A 20,679-nucleotide genomic window follows, 5' to 3' on the forward strand; every position below is an offset into this window, starting at 1 on the left:
TCAGGTAACCCAGCATCCTCATACAGGAGATCTTGTCCCAGACATTCAGGGGACTTGCCAGTGGCCACCCTGAAACACCTCAAAATCCAGCAAAACACTAAAAAGCACGTGTTTTAGGACTTTTGTTCATACTGAGCTGGGAGGGAGCTTGGCAGTCGCCTGGCCCAGCCCCTGCTCACAGAGGGCGTTAGCAGGCTTGGGAAAAGCTGGAGAACTTGCTCTGATTTGGGAAATTCGTATGTCATTGTTGCAAAAGCTCGGCATGCTGGCATTGCAGAAAATGCTTTTGACCATTTTACTCACAAGATTAATGGCAAAATGGAATAAATTTGTTGGGATATCACAGCACTTTATCTCAGGTTTAAGTGAAAGCACATGGGGAAGACAGGAGGAGCTTTGCTGGGTGTTTTGTAGGGCTTCGTTTTCATTTATTTGCTCGTATTTCTATATAATTCTCCATCCGCTTCCAGAAGCTGATAGAGGCATTACAAATGCAGTGGTCTGAAAATGTAAGGATTATCAGTGGCGCGTTCATTACAGGAAGGAGGAACGAGGAGGGTGCCAGCCCCGGGTCTGGCCAAGGCAGCGAGGAATCGCCTCGGGCAGGCGTTCGTTCCTGCTCGGCGCGAGGGTGAGCGCCCTTTGGCGCGTGGAGCTGCTGGAGGAGGGTCCCGCTCGCACACTGCGGCCACGTATGTAATAAAACATGGGAGACTTTCAGCTCCACTTGGTGAATTATGTTCTCACCTCTTTGTCTTTCTATTAAGATCATCGCTTTTAAAATAATAAACGTTGTAGGTGGAGGAACGGGCCTGGGGTGGCTGAGCGCTCGCCTACGTGTGGCAGCCAGATGTGCGCTGGCACTGGCAGCGCCTGGAGGAGGCGAAGCCCTCTAATATCTCGGCATGGCCTAATAAAGTGTGCAGCGTGTTGGTTATGGAAAAATTGACGCAGATGAGAAAACCACAGGGAAGGAGTTGTTTGAAGACATGGCGCTGTGTTATCCATTTCTACGATCTGTAAGAAGAGTAAATTCCCTGATAGCAACTCTGGTCAGTTTGTTTCATCTTGATCTGTTCTGAAATATACATTTAAAAAATTCTTCTGTTAATATTGCTAGCATTCATATGTTTGTTCATATTTAATGATTTTTAGAGCGAGAAATTCAGGTTGAGTATTTTGAACTGGCATATTCAGGCTTATTTCATATCTCCTTGTTAGATATATGGGTCTTCTTCAGTTTTGAGTTATTGACTGGGCAGGCTTCAACGCTCCGATCTCACTTACTACTTAGCAAACCTGGTGGGGTTACATTGTGAACAAGACTTGAATCCGTTCCATTAACAAATTCTCGACAAATGAACTTGGGATTTGAGCATTGCGGTGCTTAGAAATGTTGTGGATTTCCACTGCGCTTCACCATTAGCATGTTTCCGTTAATTACTGTCCTGCACAGTTATTAATGATATTTGTGATCGTTACGGTAAAGCACTTCAACAGGGTGATGTTTCTCCATGGGAAGCATATTTACCTCTTGACACGTGCAGAAGTCCAGCAAAACACTTCAGCACATGCTTAATTTTAGACCCCCAATGCTTGTTTGCCACCAGCTGCGGACTTGCATGGTGACGTGAGCCCAGGAAAAGGCAGCATTGAGGTGGTACGAGGTGAATTTAGGGGATTTAGGGGAAGCACATCGGGCAGAGAGCTGGGGCTGCTGGGGGAATGAGACCGCGGCCACTGGGCACAGGTCCTCTGCCATCCCCATTTTCCTCTCGTGCAGTTTGATCAACGGGAAAAATCTGTCTTCCCTCTCCGGTGAAAGATCAGCTCCCAAGTAATGATGTCCAGCTGTACTGACAAAATGTGATTGCTCATCAGTTTGGCTGATGACTTAATCTGGGGCTGATTAGCATCTTGGAGACAGTCCAGACGATCAAAAATGATGCATAATTTTGCTGCGGGCCACAGTTTATTTAATTTTATTTGAGCATCCTCCCGGCTTGCGCACAGGCACGGGCGGGGAAGGGGCTCGGCAGTGCAGGAACCTCAGCTGGTGCCGCTCCACGGGGCTCAGCTCCGGGAGGCCAGGTGCCCTGGTGTCCTCCTGTCTTCGGAAGAGGCCGGAGTGGTGGTGGTGGCTTTGTGGCACTGGTTTCTGGGTGCAGGGGACAGGCTGGGGCTTTGCTGTTTTACCGGGCTGAGCATCCCATGCTCTCCGCGGGGCATCGCTCCCAGCAGGTCTGTGCCATTGGGGTAAAGATAACCCATAAAGGTGACAAAAACCCTCCCCTTTCCCCCAGAAAAACGCTGCATCCTTCAGCATCCAGATACGTTTTCCATTCCTCCTTGCAGCCTTGGCCTCGTCAAAACTTCTTTGCTGCCAGCGAGGGCTTTCGGTGCCAGAGGGGGGGACCCAACTTCTGGGGCTGGGCTGGGACAGGGCTGCGGAGGCAGCCGGGCAGAGCCTGGCAAGGGTTAAAGCCCGAGCAGGGCCGCTGGAAGGGTTCAGTTGTTTTACATTAGGACGGGGCGGCCCTGGCTGCCTGACGTGCTCTGGGACCCGGGGGCCGAGTCCCCAGTGTTAAATCTGCGTAACCGATGCCGTACAACTGGCACCAGCCTTGACCACAAGTGGCCGTTAAAATAAACATCCCCGGGCTTAACTGACAGGCAGACTCAAGGAGAAACAGGCCTGCATGACGGGGAATATTAAATACCCCGCGAGAACCTAACTTCATCAGACAAATGCTCCCCCCGCCCCGCGGCCTCAATGCGCGTGCTGTTCGGGCCCGGCGTGCGTCGCTCCCGGGGGGCTCGAGGCCGGTGCTGGCGGCGGGGAATAAACGGGAGCCGCAGTGGGAGGGGGTGGCCGTGCTAAAAGCATGGAGCTGGAGGAAGAATGCCCCAAAAAGCAGCCCCTTGGGTAGCCGGGAGCTCGCCCGGGTCCTTGTCAGAGCACGGGGTCGTGGCCCGTCGAAGCACAGCCCCGTGGCTGCCGTCCTGCCCCTACATGGGCTCTGGGACGTCCGTTGTCGTTAGGAAAGGAGGTAAAAGGCTTTATTAGAAATGAGCCGTTTGGCTTGGGACCACATTCTTATTTATAACGATGACTTGTAAGCCCTCCAATGCAGGACAAGTGTGAGGGCATTATTACGTCCGTGGGGATAGCGGAGTGACACGTTTATTGGGTGGAATTTATTCGTCTATGGAATTTTATTATTATTTTTTTTTTTTTTTAGAAAAGCCTAGAAACAAGCTGCACTTACAAAACAAGCGAGGCGATTACCCAAGTGCAAAGCTTCGCAGGGCTCAAGGCAGAAGGATTTGAGCGCTGAGCCACGCGGGCGGTGCTGGCGGGAGGGCCGGGGGCGCTGGGCGCGCTGCGCTCCCCGCCAGCGAGCGGCTCCGGCACGGGCTGCTCAAAGGCTGCTCCGCTCCTGCGCCGGAAGGTAAACCTCCAGAGCTGTTAACAATGCGCTGTAGAACTTTCCATTCCTAAATTGTGCTTAAAAATACGGGTAATTATTATTTTTACCCAAGGAAGGCCTTGAGCAGGATGAGGGTGTTTGTAACAAGCACGCTTTTATGTCCCAGTGCCCGAAGATGTCTGTTCCCTGCCTTTTGCAGATTTTAAGATTTAATTTTTCTATCAATTTCACAATGTGTGTGCATCACTTCCTGGCAAATGGGCACGCCTTTGCAAGAAGTCTCTATTTTAACCCTTGAAATAGTCAGAATTGTTTCCAGAGAAGGAGATGCTCTGCTTAATGACCACAGAGGTGCGGCTCATTGTCGGGAGAGCAGAGCTGGCGGCAGGACTCACCCAACTCTTTCAGGAGCTTGTACACCAGCTCCTTGTGGCAAAGGGTTTTCCTTGTAAATTGTTTTATTTGTCCTAAACTCTTTCAGTCTACAGCCTTCGTTACTAGGGAGAGACCTTAAAACAGAGGTAGCTTTGCTGAGCCTTTGGCTGCATCTTGGGACCAGCTTCTTGTTTCTCCTGTCTCGCTGTAAACCTAGGGAAGAGTTGCTGATGCAGAAGGTGACACGTTCTGGTTTCCAGACTCGTGCTTTGGCAGATTTTGTTTTTCTTTTCTTCCCTAGGAAACAAAGGGATTATTTTCATTCCTTGGCCTGTTTGCAGTGTATCCAAGAGCTGTACTACTTTAGCTCTACAGAAATAGTTAAGTTTTTAAAATACCGTGGACTGGAATGGGCAGAGTTATCCTGGTGTTTATGCTAATGTAGTTTCTAGAGGAAAATGGGAATACACTATACCACATGTTACTTTATCAACTTGGATTGAAGTGGCATATTCATTTTGGGTTAAAAAAAAAAAGGATACTAAATTTTCAGTTTAAGCTTGCAAGGTCTGTCAATAAATTGGAAAAAAAAGTGGCTGAGTTGTCGGGCATTACTGCTGAAAAATGGGATTGCAGAACACACAAAACAAGATGAGAACATGTATTAGAAATCTCTGTTTCAATATCTAAAGGAACAGGGTGAAGTCTTCAGGAGCAAAGATGTCTTCTGTCTGCAGAGGGATGTACTTGGGTGTACTTTTCAATACAGAACAGGAGAGTGGTTCCGTACCTGGGCTTTCTCAAGTCTCAGGGACTTATATTTTCAATTTTGCTCTTCGTGCTAAATGCTAAAGAAATAAGAATTTATTAATCTAGTTTCTTGCTTGCCTTTTGGGTGTCTGCTGATACAATGACGAATGAGAGCACAGAGAAGCAGACTTTGCTGATGTTACTGCAAGAAATCCCACACCAGGGTTATTCAAAGGCTTTGTGGTGGGACTGCTAGGCAAAACGTATATTTCCTTAATGATAGCCATGCTTTTTTGTACACTTCTAATGGAGTGAAGGATCAGTTTCTTTTTTTTTTTTTTTAATTTGGAAGCACTGTTTTCAGTTACATTATTTGCATTACAGGAAGACATTGCAGCTCTTTGTACATGAGGATGGGAGCCGACCATCTTCACCCTTTCCAACCTTGCAAAAACATCTGAGCAGTGTGATTGCCAGTCACTGCACAAAGGGGTTAGGTCTTCAACCCAAGTCCCTAAAGGGACATCGAGTCTGCTTTTTATATGAAATCTCTTGGGAGTATTTTTTGTTTCATTTTAATGTGAAAGTTAGATTTTACATAATTTTCCTCTTTTCTGACATGGCTTTTAGTCCTTTCACTAATGCCCAGGTGACTCGTAGAGCTAACCGGCACAAGGGCACCTTTTACTCAGCCCCTTTCACTGCTGGGATATTTCATTTATAATAGCGACTGCTCAAACCAGGTGGTTGGTTTAAATGCCCTTGCTTGAAGCAGATGATGTTCAGCGCTCTCACTCTCTCTGGTGTAGTTGGAAAGTTAAACTAGACAGCTTGTGACTCTGAGTTTCCCCTCCTTCCCCTTGAGTTTGATTTGGCGTGGAGCGACGTGGTGTTCCAGTTCGGAGAATTCAAATGACCATCCAGGTAGCGAGTTGCTAATGGCACAATTTACCCTTTGTGAACACATTTTATGAAAGATCCCACTGTTTGTGTCTAGTTGTAACTCTCCTGCATGAAGAAAAAAAAAAAAAAAACCAACCCTGTAAACGTCCAGGCCGCCAAACTGCCTAATCTAAACACAGGCACGAGCCGTGGGCTTTGCTGGCATTCACCGCCCTCTGGTTTTGCCCATGTGTTCCTTGGCCTGGTGCTGAACGCCATATTTACGAGCACGCACAAAAAATAAAGCCCTCTGAAGGAGATACGATTCTGGTTTTAGCACTGGACTTTCGAAAAGGAAAAAAAAAAAGTGAAGTAATGAAGGCCTTCGGGAAAGCAGCCGCAGTCCAGCACTGCGCATGGGAGTGGTGAATGGTAGGTTAATTCCAAGTTTCTGGGCTCTCATGAGCGGGCATAGCATTGGAAAGATGTTCTTCCACCCTCTCTAAAGCAGCAGATTTGTCCTTCAAAGCACATCCCCTATGAGAGAGAACGGACCGCTCTGTACAGCAAGGGTCTCGAGTGTGGATGGAAAATGGGCACTGGCTGGCTTGGCAACACCTTGCAGTGTGGGGCTGCCGCGCACAGAGAAGCAGATCACTCGGAGCTGAGAGCCCTTGAAAAACATCCAGGCTGGAGCCTGGACACCCACAGAAATGGCTGCCTTTCCAGAAGGGTTGGACCTGGCATTTCCTCCACAGCCGGCGGCTTTGGAGGGCTCGAGAACCGCCAGCCTCCGCGGCGCTGGCGTCCTGCGGACGGAGCCTCCGTGGGGTGACGGCCTCCTCTGAGCCCTGCGCGCTCAGAAGGCGAGACTGCACGTCGTGCCTGCCTTCGTGTTCCAGCAGGAGGCTGTCCCCCTTCTTCGGGACCATCCCTCCTCTGCAGCCAGCCGAGAGCCAGGGCTGCTGTTGCCGTAGGGGGGCACAGAGGCTCTCCCAGAGCAGTCTGCGAGCACGAGGATGCGACTGCAGCAGCACTGGGGCAGCTGTGTGCAAAGAGGTGTTTTCGCACCCTAGCTGACATCTCAAGAAAGCCCTTTGCAAGTGAGCTGCAGAAGGCTGTTGGGCAAGACAGGAGCCCTGCGGTGGTTCTTGGTTTGTGCATCCTTGTCCCTGTTACCCTGATGGGCAGGGGTCAAGCTCTTCCATTTCCTGCGGCAGGCAGCATCGCGGTGTCCAAAGCTCATTGCTCATCTGCTGCATCCAGGGACTACAGCAAACCAGGGAATAATTGGGATTGTGAACACTGAGCTCAGCAAAGCATCTCTGCTGACAGCAGTGCTGGCTCTGTGCTGTCTTGCTGTGCTGTGCTGACCGAGTAGCCTTTCACTTGCAAAGTGTTTTAAAAACACGTTAATTTTGATATCATTCCATGGCTGTGTTATCAACTAGAGAGTGCCAGGAACTGTTTGCTTAAAGGGTCAGAAAATCCCAGTTCACTGAAAAATCTCGCAGCGCAATGTTTTTGTAAAGCTTTGCTGAGCACATTACTCAAGTCCGGATGGAACTGGACAGAAATGCAGTCTCTAGACACGTTATAGCCCAGGGGTGAAGGCCTGACATGGGATAAGGGAAGCCCATCCCAGCTTGTAGGCCTTCTTGGGGGAATTTGTCCGTATCACTTGCATCCTTGATGTACACTGGGCTATTCGTCTGTGCCAGTGATGTGGCTCTTTGATTCGGGGGATCTTCAACGTGCCGAAGATCTCACGGAAATGGGTTGAGGGGCCTACAAGGTCCTATTTGGTCCCAGCTAGAGTTATCAGCATGGAAGGTGCTGGTCTCTAGCATGGCCCACGCTCTTCAGGATGAAGTATTGGCATCCTTTCCTTTGAAACATTTTATTCTCAGGCAGAGGAAGGAACTGCATGAGCCTTAATGCTGGAAATGTTAACCACTGTCTTCCTGTCTACTGGATGGTGGAGCGTTGGGTCTCACAGTGATGATAAATGCTCAGTTTGGTGTCCCGACTCCCTGTTTTGTCTCCTTTTGGCTGTTTACCCTTGGGACGTGGCAGGACACAACGCATTTGAGAGACCATGGGACAGAATAGCTGCTGCCCCTCACCTGATTTACCAGGGGTACCCAGTGGGAGCTGGCAAATCCACCGGCACGCTCATGACCAAAGCGATCCTCTGTCCTACAGGAGAAAAGACCAAACGAACCCCAAAGTAACGTACACTAAAAGAAAATGTAAAATGGCAGAGGCCACATGAACTAAGCAGAGGTATTTTCTAGCTGTCTAGTCTAACGTTTGGTATCATTTTTCTCTAGGATTACAGGGGCTTTCACCTCATAAATTTGTGCCTGTTTGAGGTCGTTAATCTTTCTTTACATGTTGCCTTGCAATTTTAGAGCTTTGCCACCATCTGGGATCACATTTTAAATGGAGTTTCCACTCAGTACGTTCCTTTTCGTGAAATTATTTATATATACAGAAATATATAATAAATATATCAGGCCTGGGTTGTTTTTAAACATTTTCAGTGCTTTCGCAAGGGCTTACCTTGTGTGGAAAAACTTGTCTTCTCTAATAGAGAGCCATAACAGTGACCAATTAAAGGATCACATTTGCAATATGCTCTTAAATGGCAATTTAAAATATAGGTGAGCGACCCGCCTCGTGATCCGTGGGGAACGTGAGCTCTGTCAGAAAGCCTCGGGCCGGGAGCGCGCCGCAGGGTCGGGCAGTCCTGGAGCAGGAGACGCGCCAGGGAAGCCCCATCTGCAGCGGTTCCCTGGGGAAAACGGGGTTTTGGGAAGAGACTGGGACTTGGGGAGGGGCAGCCCCCTGCCTCAGCCCCCTTCACACTGGGATGGGAGCTTCTCGATAAGCTTTCATTGCCCTCAGCTGCTGTTTCCTGCAGATGTGCCCTCCGGTCCGCTTCCCAAACCTGGTGTGACCCAGCTCTGGTGCTGTTCCTAAACTGGGTTTTCCCTCAACGGGGGCATGGGGGAGGCAGTGATGACCCACAGTTGGTAGCACCAGCTTCTTCTGGCCCCCACCAGAGCCGAGATGTCTGTTCCAGCCCCGCTAATTATTTTAAAGGGATTTTGAACAAATAAATAGCCTGAGCAGTTCAGCAGTTCCTTGTGTAATTTTAGCTCCGGACCCCTCCAAGAATGTACAGAATAAATAGGTGAATCTGTAATACATCCACAATTAACTCTATATACAGCAAGCAGCTCGGAGGCACGCTATGTCAGAGCAGTGTCAATAAACAGGTATGCTGTGGGCCGTGGAAATGTGGTCTTTATTATTGGAGGAGGATAGCTCTGACCAGGAGGTAGGGTGCAGTCTGGAAAAGCAAACAGTGCTGCTATAGATCCTTCTGCCCCCGCCCAGCTTGGTGGAATTCAAAATCTGTCATTTACGTGTACCCCTGGTAAAATACAGCCCTCTGAGCCAGCCTGCTCCTCGCTCGTGCTGCTGTAGATCGGGGCTGACTCATGATGAGCAAAGCTTGGCTTTGTAGCTAAATGTCACGGATGTGGCAGGAAGGTTTCACCTACGCTGGTGACTTTGCAAGTGCAACTTTGTGAACACAACAAAATTCCTCGGGATATTTTATAACGCAGAGGCATGAAATTGCACAGCAGAATTTTCTCCCAAGACCCTTTCCCCCCCGGCATCTGTGGCCACATGTGCAGCCATCGTTCCCCAAGAAACCCAATGCCCAGACGTGAATCATTTCTCTGATTTTTCATGCTTTTAACTTTTCATTGCTGAGGCTTCGCTCAGCCGGGAGAAGCAGGGACCTGTTTCAGCTTTGAAAAACCTTAGACAGAGGGAAGGCTGGGGAAAGGAGTTAAAAATGAAACAGCAGATTTATATATATAAAAAGTAAAAATATATGTTCTACATCTGAAGTTTATTTAGGTCCTTTGGGAGAGTGGCGCGGCACTACGTCTCTACTAAATTGCCAACATTTTATGGTCGTGCTGGCACCGAGTCAAACACACATCTCCTTGGCTTGGGTTGCTGTCTTGAAGCAGGCAGATTCCAGTATGTTTTTCTATGAACTGAATATTTCTATTGACTGGACACGGGAAGCTCTGCCCAGCAAGAACATGTAGGTAACTTTTCTTTTTAATAGATCTATCGAGATTTAATTATTTTGATGTGTTACTGAAGAGGCGACCCCTTGCAACCCACCCAGACATCAGATGTCTGTGTTTTAAGAGAGATACAACTTTTTAATTTTTTCTTGAGATTTCATTTTGATTAGAAATGTATTAATAATTGGAAGGTTTCAAAGGAACTATTTTTAACCGATTAGCTGTAGTGTATTCAAGGATGTTAGTAGCATGCACAAGGAGACCTGTGTACATGCGTGTATAAAATACACACAGCACAAGTTACAGCTGGGACTTGCACAAGAGGCCGAGCAGTTTGCCGCTCAATTTCCTTTCTACGCCCGTGCCTACATGTGTATCTTTGTGCGAAATCGCTGTTGTTCATCAATCAAGTTGGCCGCGCACGCAGCGCGCCCACCGCAAAGCCTCGCGGGCCAGGAGGCCGCAGCTCTCTGTGATCTCCCCGTTTCACGCCGAGGTGGCTGCTCACCGTGCATCGCGAGAGCCGCCCCGGCCTCGCTGCAGACACGCGTCTTCCCACACTTAGCAGCAGCTGTGAGGGACCCAGTTTATCTCCCTCCTGCTTGCTGCCTTCTGCTCTTCTGCACGGGCCTGGGAAGCCATTTTCTGCTCGGGTTTTGGAAAGCGGAGCTTTGATCTGCAGATGCGTAAGGAGGAAGGGTCAAGATCTGAAGCAGAATGGACTGGCAGAGAAACAGCCTGTTGGATCATGTTGATCAGATTACACTCCGCAATGGAGAATCCTTTTTCTTTTTCTGGTCCAAAGTACGAGAGAACTGAGAGCTTCTCTTTGAAGCCGAGAAGATGAGTTCATGCCTCAGTGCTTAGGGAAGCTGGAGAACTGTGCTTTACAGTTCATCTGTACCTTCCCCAAACCTTCAGGAAAACGTTTAATAATACTTCTCAGCCTGGCTTTCCAGGGTACTGCTCTTCTTCACGCCTTTCTCTTTGCGCCAAAGACTTCCTCTCTTTTGATCATCCGAGCCCCTGGTGCCTGCACACCGTTAGTTAAGTGTCTGCTGCGCCAAGCCAGCCCCGGTTCTTTGGACGGAGTAGTTGCATGTACTCACCATTTATTCACGTTTGCTGTTGTTCAATTTCCTTCTCTTTTTCAAGACTTTTTCTGCAGTTACGTGCACTCACATTTGAGTATTTTGTTTAAGTAGGTGCTTTTCAGTGCAAACAAATAATAGTCTCTAGAGTGTGTAAGATATTTATGGCTGGCTTTGTTTTTCACAGAGCCAGATTTCTGCAATAGGCGCCCAGGGTGATATTTTGAAAGGCTGTCCGCAGTGTTGTTTTAATATTAATGCCAAGTATAATTCGGGTTATCTGAACCAGTAGATAATCTGATTTTACTTTATACAAACAGGTAGAATAATGGATGTTTTGTTCACCTTTTTGAAACAGATTCATTCATAACTCGCCACTAGTTCTTGAAAGAGACCTTGTGAGTTTGTTCTGTTAAAGTGCTCAGCCGAGCGAGCAAAGACAACAGAGGCTCAGGAAGACGTGCTGCAGGTCACCGGGGAGTGAAGGAGGGGAAAAATCCATCATTGCAAGGGACAGAACTCATGTGGTATGTCTCTGGCCTCCTCCTCGTTTGCAGTCTTGAGAGAACAGTGTCTCCCCTACCCTCCGACTTCCCAGTTGCAGTTCCTTGCACGGGAGTTTCGTTCGTGGTGAACGTATAAAATACCCAGCCGTGTTTGAGCAGCGGGTTGTTCAAGGACAATGTGGGACTTGTTTTCGTGCACATGTGTAGGAGAGCTTGGAGATTTCCCTCGGCTGGGATGGGGTATCTAACACGGATTAAATGCTCTGTCGGAGTTTATGTAATGCCATACGAGTAAGGAGGCTGAGAGGAGGGACCATGTGCATTTACAGTCCCCGAGAAGAGCATTTACTCTGGTGTATAATAGCCTTCTGTTGGGTTTTAGTAGCGTATAGTTTAGTAAATTAGGAGTCTTCAGGTACTTAGCACTTTAATGGTTCTCACTAAGAACATAATTAAACCATAGACCCCTTAGGGAGAAAAAACAGTTTATTGTGCATATTTTTAGAATCTGTTACCAGCCCTCATAAAACCTGGTAGATACAAGCCAGAGAACATGCCTTAGCTGGCAACCCAAAATTCATTTATCAACTCAAGCAGCCCCTGCCGAATATCGCCCCAAAGTCACACGTTACAAATCTGCCCTGTGAATTATGGAATTAATTTTCCCCAATCTTATTTCAGAACACATTTGCAGCACAGTTTTTCTCTGGCTGCTGGAGGTGTGAGGCAGGCAGAAGGTTTATTATATTGCACCTTGCGTTGACACTTAAAGCCGGTTTTTGCTAATTATTTTTTTTATTTGAAAAGGCTTTATGCTTCACAGAGGTACCCAGAAACGTGGCTTGTTTGAGACGGCGCTGAGCAGGGTCCCCTCTGCTCCGCTCCCCGTGCGCCGTCCTTGGGTTCGTTTGTTCAGCTGCATCTGACCTGGAGCTGGCGTGTTTCTGTCCACGTGCATCAGGATTTCGCTGTTCTCCACGCAAGGGATCTCCCGGCTGCTTTCTAGGCTGCTTCTCCTCGCAGGGCAGCTGCGAAGCAAAGCGCAGAGCTCAGAATCCCCAGTGAAACGAGCCGGGTGAAGAGATGCTGGAATGCATTTCCCTCCTCCCGGGCTGTGACACCGCCGCCTCCGACACCGATGTTTGTGTAGGAAACGATTGCACCGGGAAGGCATTCGGCACGCCTGCGCTCTGCAGGTTTCCCTTCGCTCCCAGCAGCGTGCCCACGCATGGGGCAACGCAGGTCCCGTGGCCAGGGCGGCGGGTGCCGGGCACCCCTTTGCCGTGAGCGGGGTTTTGCAGCATGGCAGGTGCCTGTGCTGGGGCTGCCAGGGCAGCTGGCTTTCACACCGTGCTCTGGCTCCTTGCTCCGGCCCCGGCACCCCTTCCCGAGTAAACACGGCTCTCTCCCCGGGAAACCTGCGCCGCGCTACGCCCATGCTCACAGCATCTGGAAGGCATCGGGAGGAACACACACGCTCAGCGCTCGCCTCCCTCGCCCTCCCCTTGCAGCCTTCCCACTCGTTGCTGAGACGTGCGAGCCACTCCGCTAGCGCTCCGGTTTTGAGGTTTAGGCTCCAGAGAAGCAGCCGCGGCAGCGGGGAGGAAGGGTTCCTCGCCGATAGCGTCCCCAGAGGCTGCGATGCCAGCGGTGCTCTTATCGAGGGCATTTCTTTCCCTCTGTCAAAACAAATGCCAAGGAACCGTGCATTATTTGTGGCGTGCCTGGTGCTGTTTTAGGCTTTCAGTCGTGGGAGCTGACGCTTGCTGTTTGAGTTATCTTGCCTGTCCTGCGGCATTGCCCCTGCTGACACCCTGATAATGTCAGGGCTGGTAACGGGAAGGATGGAAACGCTGTCGTGTCTGGGAGCGAATTATTAACCCACGCCAGATTTCTTCTTTGCTTCGCTTCTCCTTTTCCCTGTTTCTACTTCAGGGCATGAATTAGGCCACAGCTAAAAAGCACAGCTGTGGGAGATAAAGCACGCTAGATCCATCTTGCCAAGCTGGTCTCTTCCCAAGCAAGCCTTTAGGAGAAGCCAAACGAGACTAAAACACAAACTTTCTGGTGCTTTCTATCCCCACTGCATGGGGCTGGAGGTGCGATACACCTCCGTGCGATAACATCGTGAGGTTTAATTGCATCTGCAAGCACGTGTGTGCTTGTGTGTGTTACACAGCCCCTTCTCCATGGTCTTGGGTGCAAGTGCAGCTCGCATGGACGAAGGCAGGTCCCAGCACTGCCCCCAGCCTGCTGCCCGCGGGAGATGGGCTGGCTGAGCTGCAGGACAGCTCATCTCGGGCTAAACGTCACCACCTGTAGGACCGCCACCTCATCGAGGTCACTTTTGCTTAATGCACTGGAGAAAAAACTACGTAAAAGAAGCCAAGAAAGCAACCTGCCTTCCTGGAAAGGACGAAAGCATTTCTCAGCAATTCGGGATCGAGGTAAAAAAAACAACAGTGAAAAAAGCCCCTCGCGGTGAGCCTCCCCCAGGTTCTGGGAGCGCTCGAGAGCCGTCACGCGGGCAGATTAACTCGAACCAGCTCCCGTGCGGCGGGGAAGGGCCCTGGGTGGCAGCGGGGCCGCGGCCCCCCCGGGGTGGGGGCGCCCTGACCCCCGCCCCCGCGCTGGCCGTGCGCCCGCAGCGCTCCGCGACCCCGACACCGCTCCATCCGGTGCCGCTGTCCGAGGAAGGAAGGATGCGGTCTCCTGTCCTAAGGGGTTACAGCAGCCTCAAACCCATAGAAAGCAACGAGTTTATTAGTCCCAGCTTTGCTAATAAGGAATTACAATAGTTGTGGGATTTGGCAGTGGAAGCGCGCTCAGTTGCCATGCATAGTACAATATTTTCCCTGTTTTGTTTGTATTTTTGATTTAACTACAAATAATTTAAAGATGTGTTGTGTCTCCTTCAATTAAAACTCGCCTCTTCATCCTCTCTTGTTTTTCTGTCACAATTTTAAAACAATACTAATGAATTTGAGCTCGTCAGACGTGCTAAGGTGAATTGTTAGCTTCTTTCTTTTCTGTTTAGATTGCAGCATTTCTCAGGGTTGCGGTTATTAACATATCACGGGTTGTTTTCTTTGTAAAATTTGCAGCTTTATTGTACTGGATGGAAGATCTCCCAGCGTCAAAAAATTTCAGGCGAATAGAAGAATAATATTGTCACAAGGCCAGCATGTAAATACCTTAAACCAATATAGCGTGTTTAGAGGAATTATATTTTCCTCTCCCGAATTATGATTTTGGAAGGCGACCCTACCACCACATTTATTTCAAATTTAAACATTTTGAAAGAATATCTCCTAGGTTTTGAAATCTGGTTTCCATTCCTGTCTCTCTTTGACCTACTGTGTGACCCCAAGAAAATCTTTTTCTCAGTTTCTGTATCTGCTCAGTTGCTCTCATGGTCTCTAGCACTTCTGCAGAGTGATTTAACGTCGGTCAGCGTGGCGCTGTGTGCAACACTGCAGTATTAAATACGAGGGGGGGTAATTGGAGAAGAATGTTTTCTGATTATGTCAAAAAAATGAGAAAATTAAAACTTGTTTTTTTTAAAAAGATGTATTGGTTTAAGAATTCTTGGGTTTTGCACGGAAAAAAAAAATCTGGATGAAGTAATTTTCTCTAAATGAAATGCTCAAGAAGCAGAGGACGGTTCTGCTGCAAGCAAGCGTGGGGAAGGAGGGGAAGGGGCCACACAGTGCCGTGGCTGGTCCCAGTGATGGGCTGCAGGAGGGGACTGACCTCGTGTGTTTATCTTTCAGACCCAGCCGGTGCCCAACCCCATCGCCTATTTCATGCACCGCTCGCCGTGGTGGTTCCATCAGTTCGAGACACTCTTCAACCACTTCATCGAGCTGGTGGTGCCGTTCTTCATCTTCCTGGGACGGCGGATGTGCGTCGTGCATGGCGTCCTGCAGATCCTTTTCCAGGTGAGGCGCTCCTGGCGTTGCTCCCGCGGCCCCATCCCCTCCCAGCACGTAGCACCCTGCAGGGGCGACGTGCCGGAGCGGGAGCGCCCCGTGCTGCTCTGTGCCGCGCTGCAGCCCATCTTTTCCGAACCGGAGCAGCGTCCAGGGGAACTGACTCAAGGGGCAGGTCAAGAGTTCAGGTTCGAGTGAGTCAGGATGATTCAGAGCTGCTCGCTCTTGGCCGTCGGGTGGCTCGCACTGGCGTGGCTGCCCCTGGCGTGTTGCTGGAGACGTGCTGCCCTGGCCTCGGGTTTGGTTTCCGTCCACATGGATGGCAGAGAAACAGCGCGGGACCAGCACAGGGTCTGATTCTGCAGGGGCCAGGAGGCTGTGGATGGTCAGGATGAATACTCGCAATTTCTGCAAAAGTTAGTTTTGATAGACGTCTTTCTCTGTCCAAAGAGGTTTTTTTGATAATTACTGTGTAAGGGCTGTTCTTTATCTCTGAAAATGTTTGAGTAGTTTGTTTTTTTTTTTAACAACCACCAGATTTACTGAGCCTAGGTTCATAGTGAAAACCATATCCTCAAAAATCAATAGCATTCATGTTTCAGTTGTTTCTGTTTTTCTTCACATGAAATAAATGTATCTGTGCAAAAGTTAGAGGAAAGAAGTTCCTGACCATATGCTTTCTGAGACGCCCTCTGATTTCTCCTCTCTGCCCCCAGATAACTGAAAGACCTCACTAAAGCCCAGCGCCTTGCGCAGCTTCCAGCTCTTGCTTACTGCAGTCTTTGTTCAGTATCATTTCAGCATCATGAAATTCATACGCTGTAGCTGTTACTGCTTCCTGTAAATACGTGTGATGATTAAACCGGAGAACAGCTTATAAACTATATTGTTAAACCACAAAAATGCTGATCAGATTTTAAAGGGCTGACATAAAAGTCGCGGGATTTGTGCACTCGCAGAGGAGCCTGCTCTTTCTCCTGCTTCCCAAACACGTCCTGTTGTGTCTGGGTACCACCGAACACACAACTCGTAACCGTGCTTGCTCGTCGCGGCCTTTAGGATCAGGTTTAGCTGTGGTGGGATCTTTGTGGGTAGCTGGAGCAGCGGGGCAGAGGGGTGGCTGCTGAGCGCTGCAGCCGCGACCTGCAGAGGTGCCAAGGCCCCGCTCCGCCACGTACCGGTTGTGTTTGTGGCAGGCTTCGCGTGTGGTTTTTGCAGTGGAACTGGGAAGATCCCGTTCAGCCCAGCCCTAAAAATGGACAGCCTGCCCTCCTGTTTCATTGACGAAGCAGAACATCCCCTGCTGGCTGCTGCTGGAGAAGGGAGCAGGGCGTTGAGACGTAGCTGATGGAAATCGGATTAGCAGATAGGCAAGTAGAAATCCTTCTGCGCGTGGAGAAGTGTAGGGAGGGTGGCGATGGCTCCTTCTCAAGGCAAATAGACCCAGAAAGGACCAGAGCACAGCACGGTGAGCGGCCCCTCGGAAAACAAAGCCGCGGTGCCAAATTGCAGGCTTTGGCACGGCTCTGCAGTCTCAGAGCTGCCGTGCTCTGCTCGGCTCTGCGTTGACAGAAAAATAGTAGCCTGATAGACTGAGATGATGCTGCTTCGTCTTCGCATGTCTGCCAGAGGAGACTTTCATTACGCTCCTCTCCTCCCTTCCCAGGTTCCGGGCTGCCCAGGGCTTGCCCTGCTCCCGTGCAGGGGCTGGTGCTGAGCTGGGCAGCGCCGCTGGCACCGCTCCTCCGCGGGCCCCTACCGAGCAGCGCCATCGTTTGTGTGCTGGGGACTTGAGACAGAGCCACGGGGATCTGAAAGAGCAAACTACATACAATAAAGGCTCATAATGACATATTGTAAATGCATGCATCTAACCACCCTTTAATTGGCGCTTTATTGATAGTTTGCAATTACTGACTTATTTCTATCATGAGGGGAGTCTGCAAAGGAAAAAAGGGACCCAGTGTAAAATGCAGCTCTGGTGCATTTATAGCATTTCAACAAAAACCTGTTTATTTAATATTTACTGCCCTTTTCTTCATTCAGAATGACTTTTATTGACAATACTTCTGCTCTGCAAAGGAAGCAATAAAGTTTAATGTTGATATACCACTTAATTCTGCTTTTCAAGATTTGAATTGACATTACATGCAAGTTTTATTGGACATTTTATAATTGTTATTGGAGTCATGGTGGCTAGGTTGAGTAAGTGTATTTTTCCAGATTCCAACTGGCCTGGAGAATATTGCTTTGTCAGGAGCCCAAAAAAAGTTGTGCTTCTAAAAAAAAAAAAAAAAAAAGCCACCCCCACGCCCCCAAGTGTGAACTTACTCTTCTTGCCCAGTTCAGGTTTGTAAGGAAAAAGGCTTAGTGAGCAGGCAGCCGCGTTCGGAAACAGCCCTGCGGAAGGGCTCGGGTGCCGCCGGCTCGGCTCGGTCCCCAGCCGGATCGCCGGGCGGTCACGGCCACCCCCTGTGCAGGAGATTTGGGTGTTAACAAGTGAATTTCGGCGCATCTCTGCGCCATCCCCTTCCCGTGCTCCTGCCCTGCATCCTCGTGAGACCCACTGGTCCCAGGATGAGCGCCTGGAGCCCGCGACCTCCCAGCGTTTTGTGGCTTCGGGTGCACTGGTGCTGTTGGCAGAGTGCTCCTGCAAGTGGGAGCATGTTTGGGATCTCATATGAGTCCTCCATAACTTGAACTTGCAGAATTTTCCCCATTTGGCTGCTTTTTGATTTCGAATAAGTTGAAGAGTTTTACTTATTGCACGTATCTCAATATAAATAGATGTTGCTTGCAAAGAAAAAAAAAAATCCAGGAGTGGGTTGAATGCTGGCCAGTTCCCATTAGAAAAATCATACTTCCTTGTTGCTAACCACCAGGCTGGGGAGAGCTTTGTGATGTATAGCTGTGGGTGTAGCTTTTGCAGGACATCTGCTGCCGGAGATCTTCTTGATCAAATCGCGGCGCCCGGAGCACATTTGCCAGGATCAAAGGTGAGCTGAGAGAAAATGTCGTCCAAGATTTCACAGCAGCAGGGCCAGGCCCCATCAGCAGCTCGTCCCCGGCCAGGCTGCTCATCTGCTGCGTGCCTGGTGCACATCCTCAGCACCAGTGGTTCCCTGCTCCCAAAAGCAGAGACTCACAGCCTCCAGTCTGCAAGGGTGAACTTCACCCCATGAGGCTTTTTTCTTCCTCTCGTGTCTCTGGGATCTAACCTCCATGGCTTTCTGAGACCCAGAGTTGCGCACTGAGCCACCCCATCCACGGGGGAGCCTGCTCAAAAGATTTCAGCTGGCGTGAAAGTGTGAGCAGGTGATGGTGGCAAAGCCTCCCCCGTGGGCTGTATGCGCTCAGAGCATCATTTTGCATGTAGAAAGAAATCTTAGATGAATGGCAGCCAATTACAGAGGACCTCCAACGTAAATATTCGGTATTGTTTCAGAAAAACATTTTCTAGCATTTACGGTACGTAGAAATCCAAATCTAAAACAGAAATTAAAGTGAATGGACGTTTAACTTTTCAACATCGTTAGGGATTTATTGTAAGCAGGTGCCAGACTCGACGTGCCGAGCAACACTGCTGCAAATTGTCTCTGCCAGGAATAAGGCTGGAGGAGAGACGTACAGCTCGGCCCCTTCCCTGCTCCGTTCTGCGCTGCAGCCCTGTAAAAGCAGGCTAGTGAGAAAGGTCCAGTCTGAGCCACAGAAACCTCCAAGCATGCCTGAGGTGGAGTTTGCCCTCTGCTCATATATAATCAAGAGTATTCAGAGTTGTTGAGAGTTTACCAAATACTGAAAGTTTTCTGCTGCCATTTTTTTGTGGCATTCCTGGAGAGCGTGGGCACGTTTTGCAGCGCTGTGCAGAGGCAGGACCGCGTTCACCGAGATGCCCACACCCGGAGGTTTAGGTTTAAACTTCTAGCGCTAGGGCTGGGGGTTCGGACACCCACCCTAACCCAAACGGGTGGCCTTGTTTTCACTGAGTGTATCCGGGTGGGGGCTGTTGAGTGTGATGGTCACTTAATGGGCTGGAGATGGAAGAGTTTGGGAAATCCAGCCATCTCCAGCCGCGTGGAAGTCCGTGCTTGTGCAGTCGGTACGAGGCGGGCAGAAACCAGAGCGCTGCGTGCAACTGCGTGTGAAAGCAGCAGGCTGCAGCCGCCGGCGGTTGCAGTGCCACTGGTAAATGCTTTACAAATAACTGATGGGTGATTCTCCCATTTGGGGTCTGGCGGTACCGGCTGGCTGGTTTTGTAGGAGTGTTGGGGGCTGGGCCACAAAATACACGTGTAGATCTGAAGCACCCCCGCAGTTCGTGAGAAATCAAGACCAAGATGCGGTTGCGGGTATCTAGAGATAGAAGAAGAGGTCTTGGAGTTTCTGGAGACCACAGGTGGGGTCTGGACCTTGTTGTTCTTGTAGAGGCATCGAGCCAGAGCCTCTCTGTGCCTTAAAGAGCTTCTGGTTTTGAAGGGCAGGAGGATGAAAAGTGTGAACGGGGAGAGGGGAAGCAGCATGGGGAAGGCAAATCCTTGCCCCTACTCACGAACCAGCAGCAGTCAGGGGTCGGCCCCCTTCCCACCAAACCTGTGAGAGCGCTGCTTTGTCTCTCCCTTCTCCCCGCGCTGGCGTTTCCATCCCCTGTGCGCACGCGCCCACCTTTGCGCGGCCACAGGTCCGTCCCTGCGCTCACCACCCACGGCCAGAGTCGAGTGCGAGGGTCCGGGAGTGAAACCTGAGAGGGTGAACAAACAGCCCCGTGCTGCTTTGCGGGTGTTTCGCTCTTCTGCGGAGCTGGCTCCTAAAACCCTGAAGTTGCATGTTTTTCACGATGTCTAATGCGCAGCTTACACCAGCAAACGTATTTCTTGGCTCCGTAAGCCAGGCTGTAAAATTACACTGCTTGGCAAACGGGTTGATGAGGGGAAACTAGAGGAAAGCCAAAAAGCGAGGAAAAAGCCACCTTGCCCCCATGAGCTGGCAGGTAGTGCTGGGCTTGGGTGTGCGGGAAGGCGGCTTGCAGGGCCGGGGGCTGAGGTTTCCTACAGCCCTGGGGTGGTTTCGGCTGTGCCAGGGGAGAAGGAGCTTCAGCATCATAAAAGTAAAATAAATAAATATAATAATTTCATATAACAGTAAATGGAAAGTGTAAAGCTAGAGCTGTTGGAAAAGTGGGGTCATTCCGTTGCTTCCAGGGTGCTTTTCTAGTTGAAAGTTATACAGACATGGTTTGGGATTTTCAGGATGCAGGGAGAGTTTTAGGCCCTCAAAGCCCTTTGGATTTGAACGAGATTTTGGGGCCTGATCCCTTCCATGGCCCCTGAAAACTCCTGGTGCCTCCTGCTGCATGGAGCATCCCGTGTGCGGCCTGGGGACTCGGGGTGCTGGTGCTGGGAGGAGATCAACGTAAAACGGGACAGAAATGCCCCAGAAGAGCTGGAGCCTCGGGGCTGCCCCTCATCCTTGTCCCATGGAGGCTCGGCAGGGCGCTTAAGTCGGTTCTGTCCGAGGATGTGTTCAGCAGGAGCCGTATGTATACGGGAGAAATGACAACGCCAAGAGCAAAGCTGAATTCCAGGCTTGTGGAAGGG

At 49.9% G+C, this 20,679-nt stretch overlaps 1 protein-coding gene across 4 annotated transcripts in view; it reads left to right on the forward strand.

Moving 5' to 3' along the window:
- The window catches only part of LMF1 (lipase maturation factor 1), a 193,267-nt gene that overhangs the window by 118,302 nt on the left and 54,286 nt on the right, over window positions 1-20,679 (forward strand). For 3 of the 4 annotated variants that reach the window (XM_080556793.1, XM_080556792.1, XM_080556795.1), the window contains one exon: window positions 14,927-15,094. The exons of the other annotated variant lie outside the window; for it this stretch is intronic. In XM_080556793.1, coding sequence (XP_080412919.1) covers window positions 14,927-15,094 — 168 coding nt within the window. The remainder of the gene's footprint in view (window positions 1-14,926; window positions 15,095-20,679) is intronic. 4 annotated transcript variants of the gene reach the window in all.

Source organism: Anser brachyrhynchus (assembly GCF_964034855.1).
Source record: "Anser brachyrhynchus genome assembly, chromosome: 15".
Taxonomy (NCBI): Eukaryota; Metazoa; Chordata; class Aves; order Anseriformes; family Anatidae; genus Anser; species Anser brachyrhynchus.